The following is a 9,696-nucleotide window of genomic DNA, read 5'->3' as shown; positions in this document are numbered from 1 at the left end:
GCCGGTGAGTGTATATTGTTTTACTGTACTGTAGAACTGAATGACTTCCCTCTTTCTTGGAGTGAGGTTACTCAAGCCGAGTAAAGTAACCTGATACTGCCTATTATATTATCAAGACATTTGCTTTAAGATAATTTGACTCAACTAGAATAAAAAGAAATTGCTTCAAAATCGTCTCCATTAGAGTAATTATTATTATTATTATTTTTTTTTTTTATGTACCTAAATGAAGCCAGTTACGTCCTGATGTCATTAACATTATCTGCCTTACGTACTGAAATGTATTGCTGGGAAAATACTTCTGTTACACATTCTTATTGAATTGTATTATTTTGTTGGTTTACTAAAAGGTGAACCTTTTAAATCCTTTAAAAGGGTTTCTTCTAGGATTGCTTAAACGATCTTCTTCCAAACTGTAAGCACCTATTTAGGCTCTGTGTGCAAGAAAGGCGTCCTCACAATGTTATGCTGTTGTCATCAAATATAAAGGTTCAGTGGAGGAATTTCACAAATATTTGAAAAGACCTACCCTCTTCACTTAAAAAAAATGCTCATGCACTACCCTGTACCCAGAGAGGGAACTCCTATTAAACCATGCTAGATCATGCACAAGCGCATTTCTCCTTGAGGAGCTGAGGAGACACAATGATAAGACAGTCGTTCAGATGGAGGGACCATCTCACCCATATTTATATATTTTAAAAGTTTCCCCCAAAATAAGACTACTGGTACATTACAAAATAGATACAAGTACCCTGTGGCCACCGTATAACTACCAATGATGAAAATAAGAAAATATAGATACACTTCTCTCTTCTGAAGCCTTTCTCTTCTTTTCATACACTTTGCAAACCCTTTTTTTTTTACGGCCCTCAGTCATTTTCAAGGAACCGCAATGAGAAAGGCAGGCTTCAATGACTTGCTGAAACCGTAGATCACCACATTAAACTGCGCATGCTCAGAAAAAGAGTTAACTGAGGACGAGTACGTAGGAGGGAACTAAGTGAACATGTCACCAGAACAATTGACAATTACGGGGACCACTCATTTTGATCATCCACCTGGAAAAAGAAAACACTTTTAACATTAGAAATGCTATAATCAGAATGATGTGCAATGTTAGTTTTGAAATATTCATTTGAAAATACTTGCAAAAACTTTTATTATTTTTATTTTTTAATTTAGAAGGATGCATTCTTACTAAATAGCCCTTTTAAGATTGTTTGGGATTTGTAATGTTAATATGACACAATGTTTAAGAGGTATAAATACCTTTGCAAGGCTGTGTAGCCTAAAATGGATATATAGAAAAAAAAGACATACTGTATGGACTTCAAAGCCTATTTGTTTATCACATTTTCTAAAAAAAAAAAACTGTTGCCAAAGGGCAACTTGTAACATAGTTAGCTTGGGTTGTGTGTAATATTTGGTTTGTGCTTCAATATCTTTTCATTTCTCCTGGTGTACAACCTTTGTTCGATTGCACTTGTGGAAATTCCATCTCACTGACAAAGGAGGAAAAAAATCCATAGTCCTCTGTGGTGATCATATTGCATTAGAGCCTGTAAATATTTAAAAGGCTTTGAATATCATTGCCGTTTTCTGCAACAAAGTAAACATAACTATGTCAATAGGGTTTCCTACTGCCAGCCCAGAGTTTGTTTGTTGTAGAGGAGAAAAATTGCTTTCATGGACCTGGATCTATATTAGCAAATATGCTTTTTGCTTGGATATGTTGTGTTTTGCAAATGCTGAAAGGTTGCAGAACTCTGTAAATTTGTCAGAATTGCTATTCTAATTTATACATTGGCATGAAACAGTATTTGTCCCCCATGGGGAGTTTTTCTGTCTAACAGATCTACTGTAAAAGTTTCAGATCATTCAACTTGTGTTAATATCAAATAAATATAACAGAAATTTTAATACAGAATACAGTTTTTTAAACAATGATTTCAATCTTAAAAAGAAAAGTTAAATAAAACCATTTTTTTTATTGATAATCTTAAAACCTGAAAATGGTTTTGCCACAATTGGCTTCAAGAACTACTTTTTGTTGCACATCTACAAGTGATTGTTTAACATCCTCATAAAGTAACTTTGACCCAATTTTCTTTGATGAATTGTTTTAGTTTAACCACATTGTGGGATTTTCAGGTAGGAACAGTGTTTATGTTAATGTCACAGTGTCTCAGCTGAATTTAAGTCTGTACTAATTGTGCTTTGGATCATGCTTCTGCTGTGTTTCCAGGTGGTCTTGAATTTGCTGTCTCTGTTATTCTTTTATTAAACTGTTAATCTCCATCAAGAATAGCTGAAAAGTACCAACGTAGCAGGGCAAAAACACTATACTTTCACCAAAATCTGTGACTTTCACGGAAACCTTTTATCTATACTATGTGCTAGTTTTTGGTGTGATTTAACCAAATGTTGCAATATATCCCAAAAACTTTATATAAAATTAATTAATAATAAATTGTGTGATTGGGAAATTAGGCTTAAAGGGGTCATAGAATGCAAAAACCGAGTTTAAATTGTCATAGATCAATAAGCATAGTTCAGTGGGTGAAATGGACATACAGAGAAGTTCAAACCCCATCGACACCTCCTTTCTCTGCAAATCTCACAATTCTAAACTTCCACCATAAAATGGACAAATCCAAACGAAGCACTAAATTTATGTCAACTTGGGAATGTTGCCTTATTTGGTTCTGGCCTGTACTTTTGTCACACCCTGAAATTGACATACAGACCAGCCCACTGCTTCACTGGCCCAAGAACATGAATAAAGGTAGATGTAAGACACTAGTCCAGCTGTTTAGCCCACAGTTGGCTTTGTGTTTATGAGAATTACAAAGCAGGCAGTTTCGCTATTGAAAATGAGCCAGAACCACAAGTGTAAATGCAGTATTCCAGGCTGCATGGAGAACGGGGAAATTGTTCACAGTCTTCCCAAGGATCCGAAGACTTGACAGGCATGGATTATTTTTGTGTATCAGAAGATCTCTACAAAGTTTGATGCTCAGCTGTTCCTTTGCTCTAAGCATGTTACCGAAGACAGCTTATAAAATCTTGGACAGTTCAAAGCAGGATTTGCTAAACTTCTTTTACTGAAACGAGGGGCTGTTCCGACCGTTAGGCCATCACAACCACAAGCTGTAAGTATTATGTTGTCGCTAAGCTGTTGATAGCAATACTAGCATCAACAATTTGATGTTTGAATGAGTGAGTGTTTGTTGCTATGATGCCTCTTTGCTCAGCAGCTTCTCTCGATGTAAACCAACCAATCAGCGCATACAGTAGCTCAACTAAATATTCATGAGCATACCATAAAAGGTTTCATTCTAAGATTTTTTAACCAGGCTTGCATTAGGGCTCATAGAACAGCAAATATTCCCTTTTCAGCCCAACCAATGTTACACACCCTATTCAGAGACCTTAATGACCAGCACCAAATACCCTATATAATCATTCTATGACCCCTTTAAGTAAAAATCCAATCTGGAAACTCTTATCAGTCTCACCTGGACCACCTGCCTTATTCAAGTTCCAGCTAATCTACGTTGGGACTGCCTCCCCTCTGAAGCCAATCGTAGTTAAAGATTCCCTTCATTCAGGTCCTGGCTTAGCTTCCCTCCTGCATGCCAACCGAACGTTCACCCACCTCCTCCTCATTCTCAGGATATTCTCAGTCCCACTCGTCATCTTGCTTATTCTACCATCAGTGGTCACAAGGGGAAGACTACTTTAATCCTTTTCCTATGTTACTCATCCAATCGCATGTAAATTTGCAGCATCAAAGTCTTCTGCTGTGGTCATGTCAATAAAATCTTTTTAATTACATCTTTTCTCAGTGTGAGTCTCTCCTGGTTGAGATGTGAGATGGGCTTTTATGGGTGTTTTAATCTAGTTGTTAAGCAGTGGGGGTAACCTTTGAACTGTCCCATAGATACCATACTTGTATTATTGTTTTTGTGTTTAACACACACTGCCCATAACTGAATCAAGTGCAGCTTGATTCAGATTTTCTTCTGGGGAACGGGATGTTCGCCCTCCCCACAATTACTCTCTTGGACTAATTATGGTTTGCTTGCAACTCCTTGGAAAGTTCTCTATTGTTCCATATATCCTCCTTTGGTTCATTAATGCATAATGAAGCTACCATTGTGGTTTCCTGCCGTCCCAAATTAGATTAGAAATCTCAGGATCAGCCATTTAGACAAACAGCTTATAATGAATATTTGCTTTCGTACTTTCTAACCTCTTCTGTTTTGGATTTATTCCAATAGGAATAACATGTTATGTTTTTTTTTCAGAATTCTAGCCTACTCCATGTAGTCAAATAGGTGACCCCCCCCCCCCCTTTTGTGGACAGGCAGTGATGTGGCCTGGTTGTAGTTTAGTTTAGCTTATTTATTTAGAGAACAGGGACAACGCACAGTAAACATGAACCTCAAGGGAGAGATGCATTGTACCAGGTTATAGCTCATGTTCTACTGTAATTTCCACCCATAGTCCCTGGCCAGGCCAATGTTATACTAAAATACATAAAACATCATAAATTCATGGATAACGGCATTTACATTGACCATATTTATAAAAGGAAATCATGAACAACAATTAGATTACAAAAAAGTTGATAAACACTTATTCAAAAGTAAACTCTTGCTGTATGATGGTGGTGTTAGTAGGGAGCATGTTTTCAAATTGGGAAATTTTGTTTGCATTACTTTTTTTCCTTAGATATGAAACTATTTTCTTTCTTACATTATTTACTGAAGCTTTGAATAAAAAGAAATAAAAACAAATCTAATATTGAAAATATATACACGTTTGGAATATATATCTTTTATTTTTGCCTACTAAGTGAAGTTGTCTACGCTCTAGCATTAGAAAAGAAAAACTGCAATGGGTCTAAGATGTGGAAGACTTGACATGGCAGCACAACTGCACAGGGTTAATTAATTATTTATGAAGGATTTATACTGGTTAAGCTGCAAAATTTAGTGAGAACGTGATCATTTTCCTTTTCTTCTTACTTGGTGTTTTGCAGATCTTCACAGAAAAATGAGCGCACCCTTTGATGTACAGTCAGTTTCCTTGACTGTCATTGTGAAATAGTTCTCCTTGACAGCCCTTCCCCAGTGTTTTCATTGAATCATTATCTGTGCTAATGTTTGCACTCAAACTCCTTTTTTTTCTTCCCTCTTTTGTCTTGCAGCTCCATACTGACCTCGATAAGGGGGACAGTTCGGTGAAGTACACCCTCTCGGGGGAAGGTGCTGGCTCCATTTTCACAATTGACCAAACTACGGGGGACATCCATGCCTTAAGGAGTCTTGACAGGGAGGAGAAGCCTTACTACACCCTGCGGGCCCAGGCTGTGGACATTGACACCAATATCCCTCTGGAGCCAGAATCTGAATTTGTCATCAAGGTCCAAGATATCAATGACAATGAACCAAAATTCCTGGAGGGACCTTATACAGCCAGTGTACCTGAGATGTCACCCGTTGGTAAGAGACCATACAGAGTTCTATGAAGTCTATTCTTTGCAGGGAAAAAACTTTCTCTTATTTTTGATAAACAAAAAACAAGTTCAGCTCTGGAGCAGAATGGTTGCAACCAGCGGGGGTAAAGCTGCTCCACCTAACAGATTGTGACATTTCAGAGAACCATTTTATTCTTGGTGTGCCCCTAGTACATTTCCCAGCTTTATCTTTAAGAAGGGGGGCAGATCAAAGTAAATTGCTAGGAGGATGGTTTTCTCTTGATGTGAATCACAATGAAGACCTCAAAACATGTAATACATCAGTATCGGAGGGGATGGCTTGAAAGCAAGGAAAATATGATCCCCAAATCAAAAGCTTCACTGTAATGTTTACCATAGGAGATACTTTCAAGTTTCTCTCTGTACAAAAAACAGACTTTACTGCTTTGACCATGAAAGCAAAGGGAAGTTTTTCTTTTTTTCTTTCTGTTGGATTCATGTAACAAGTTATTAAAATTATTATTTAATTTAAACCAAGGTCAGGCCACCTTTCTGTAAAAACAATGAAGAGCAAAACTGTTGCTCATCTTCATTATTAATTCAAAATCTTTCCCCAACAGATTCCCCTAAATCAGACAATACCCCTCAAACTGAAAATATTACATCGTAATGTGCAATGGGAGACAAGGCAGTCTGTGATTACAGATTACCTTGTGTTTATATTAACACAGTGTGTCAGTATACATATCAATATTCTCAACATAACGTTGGGATGTCTGTTTAGTTTTACAGCAGTAAGCAATGGATACCAATTCAGACAACAAAGAGACTTTAAATATGTTCAACTACACAACCAACGTAAGAGAGCAGAGACAGATTGGGGAGTGAAAGAATTCATTGCTGGATGGGAAAAGGATCGTCACTAATGACAGGCATAACAGTGTCACCGCTTGTCAGCGATATTTTAGTCCAGCAGTTTAGTGCTATTTTTCTGAAAGACATAATTCTGAGAGATTTTGTGTGGTGATGGATTTTTAGAACTTGAAATAGATCACAGAGCAGAATTTCGGGTGGTTTGCAATTTCATCTGTTTTCTTTTTAGAAGCAATTTAGCATTGTGAAGGCTCAGAACAGGGGACCCAGTATTCGAGGCAGACAGTCAGTCTCAAAAGTTTTTTATTCAAAACTGACAGATTTAAAGTAACAGCAAGTACTACTAAGGCAGGAAAAACCCGCAGGAGGAAAGCACAGGTTAGTGATGATGCCTATCTGACAGAGGAACGTGTAAGTCACTAACCTGGTCTTTTAGATCAGTCCTGATCCAGCCGGTCAACTGCCAAAAAGATGCAGCAGATGCTGCCCAGAGAGTCCGAGATGTATATGGAGGACGGAGAACAAGCAGAAGACCAGGTCCAGGCATACAAAGGAAAGATAATTCGCAGTGCAAAGCCAAAGCCGGAGTTGAGAACGTGGTCAGGATTCAGAACCAGAAGACTAGAAGTCCAAAGAGGTTCCAAAGGGAAATCCAGAAAGGTGTGAGGAATTAGTACTAGGTTCGGTTAACAGATAGAATCCTGGTAGAAGTCAGAGGACAGGTCAGTCAAACAGATTAGATTGGAACAGGCAGGCTCAGTGGATGATAGGAAGAACAGGTCAGGATCAGGTAATCAGTAACACTAAGGTACCCTAGAACAAGAATAACCTGGCACTGATGACTGATTAGAAGGCTGGTTAAATAAAAGCTTTAGCAGATGGATAACATGAACTACAATGATAAAACGGGCAGAGATTGGCAGCTGAATGAAATGAGTAATCCAGCCAATCATCAGCGCCAAGATCATGACAAGCATTTATTATTTCAACTTTTGTAAGATCAGGCCCTGGAGACTAAATCTAAGATATTAGACATTTAGTGATACATACAATTAATGCAAAAGAAAGAACAAGTTATGAGTAAACATAACGAACACTAACAAAACGTCAATAGTGAGACAATATGACATAGTAGTTAGGAGTTCAGATGGTTATGAGTTTCTACCTTGTAGTGTTTATTAACTACATTACAGAAAACATTGTCTCACTAAAGGTCCTATGGAAACATGGTACTCTGTATATGGGAATTTGTTTTAGTGGCTAGTAGATTGGATAAATCCAACAAACATTAAACCAAGCAACAAATTATTCCATAATCCTTTGTCAATAAATAGTTTATCCCTGAATCATTTAGAGAATGTGGCAGATTAAAAACATTATTTCAGGGGGGTGTAATTACCGCAAAATGAAGTCTTATGCTTAATCAATGTGTTTGTTTTGCAGCCTGCACATAAACTTCTCCTTTATGGTTATTAATGTTTCTTTTAACATCAGACTCATGCATTTTCCTTAAAAAAAATCCCATTCAGAATCGGATCAGTGTTCAGATGGCTTTAATTCTTATCTCCCAGCCTCATGCTTAAAAAAAAAACCATGTAGCTATATATTTTGCAATTTGCAGTGTTAATTGTTTTTCGTTAGACCACTACTGCTATATTCTTGAATAACAGTATTTAATAAAGTTGGATAGTTTTTAATTTCTCAAGAATTCTGAGCATTTGTTGTTCTCATTCAAGCATTAGATTTTCTTTCCATTGTATAAATGGAAATCAATTTTACCGCTTTAGAGCCTTATGTTATGTAAAAGCTGTTACCTTTGTTGCATTGGAATGTGTGGGAGTCAAAGGTGCTTCAAGGCTTTTACACTTTCAACGCATTCAGGCTGTGCTTGTTGAGGCTCTGCTCTTTTTGCATTAAGAGGAAATGTGTTATCTCATCTCTTCTATACACATGTTTAACACCCTACTAGTACTGTATTTCTAATCAAGCATCTCGCAGAGACACTAATCTCTCTCCCCTTCACCTGATGTTTTAATTTCACTGTTACCATCAACACTGAATGAAAAGCCATTTTAACATATAACGAGTTCTTTACAGGCATCCGGAAGCTTAACGGAATAGAAAATGACCAAGTTAAGTGCCAACCCTCTGGTCAGTGCCTCTCGATCATAAAGGGATCCCACACATCCTGCAATTTTCATCTTCATCTAGTATATTTTTACACCACCCAGGTGGGGGAGTCATTTTAGGCAATCTGCACATGTTGTGAAACTGTAAAAGTGGAATCCGTTATATTTGAGCATTCATTTTGGATTGCCTTTTTTTTCTCTTAATGTAAAAGCAGTAAAGCAAAACTTCATACATGTAGTCATCTTGTCATTGTTGCGTATGCTCTAATGCTCTAATGACTTCATACATGTAGTCATCTTGTCATTGTTGCGTATGCTCTAATGCTCTAATGTAGGAGAAAATAGATCCTACCTCCCCCCACTATATAAAAAGCAGAGGTAAAACGAAACATAACAAACAAAAGCAGAATAAAATCAACAACAAAAATTAGGATATATGATATTTATTATTTATTTACTATTATATTATTCTGCTTTTATCAGTGTTTTCATAAATGTTAGAACTCAAAGTTTATGTATACCTTTCTTAAAGATCAGTGAAAAGGTCTTTACTGATACTGCAGATGTAAAAGACGCCTAATATTGGATGAAAAGCGTTTTACCTGTTCTCCACTGTTATTTTATGATCTTTCCCCTATTTGGAGGCTGAGGAGAAAGTGCTTTGATCAAATGAGATCACCGTCTGGCTACAATACTGCACTTCAGATCCATTGAATAAGACCCACACTGCCATGTGTTTGGTTTTCAGCAGGCCAAACTAAAACAAATCACCTTACATTTAGACATCTATAATCATGTATCTTGTCTTAAAAGTTAATATTTAGTTTAAATGTCCAATTTGACACTACCATCTTAATGCAATACAATTTGTCAAATTAAATTATCCTAATGCATAGGTTTATGCATAGGCAAGTACTTTTCCCTCAGATTTATTATTTTTTATGTTTTAAGTTTTAAGTTTTAGTTTTGGAAAAGTTTCCCTTGAGGCTGATTTATACTCAGAAACCATGTCATCAGCATGTGTGTCCCCGTGAATGCAAATGTGCCTCGGCCCCTGCCGCAGATGCTCTCCTGCACCTGTCCAAAATAGTAGGTGACCGCAGACCGGAGGCCTCTGATTGGTCAAATCTACATCCGCTCTACACTGTGCGTATTTCCTGTTTGGTACTTAACAGCTTGTTTTTATTAGTATGACCACCATTTGTG

The 9,696-nt window shown here is 37.1% G+C and overlaps 1 protein-coding gene across 1 annotated transcript in view; it reads left to right on the top strand.

Annotated features, from left to right (window-relative positions):
• LOC107096317 (cadherin-12-like) overlaps positions 1 to 9,696 on the top strand; it is a 205,181-nt gene that overhangs the window by 106,959 nt on the left and 88,526 nt on the right. Inside the window, exon 3 of the mRNA XM_015392921.1 lies at positions 5,219 to 5,513. Within this exon, the coding sequence (XP_015248407.1) occupies positions 5,219 to 5,513 (295 nt within the window). The remainder of the gene's footprint in view (positions 1 to 5,218; positions 5,514 to 9,696) is intronic.

This window comes from Cyprinodon variegatus, unplaced genomic scaffold (genome assembly GCF_000732505.1).
Source record: "Cyprinodon variegatus isolate N-32 unplaced genomic scaffold, C_variegatus-1.0 Scaffold614, whole genome shotgun sequence".
Taxonomy (NCBI): Eukaryota; Metazoa; Chordata; class Actinopteri; order Cyprinodontiformes; family Cyprinodontidae; genus Cyprinodon; species Cyprinodon variegatus.
Note: the sequence above shows the minus strand (reverse complement) of the source record. Positions and strands in the feature narration are given on the sequence as shown.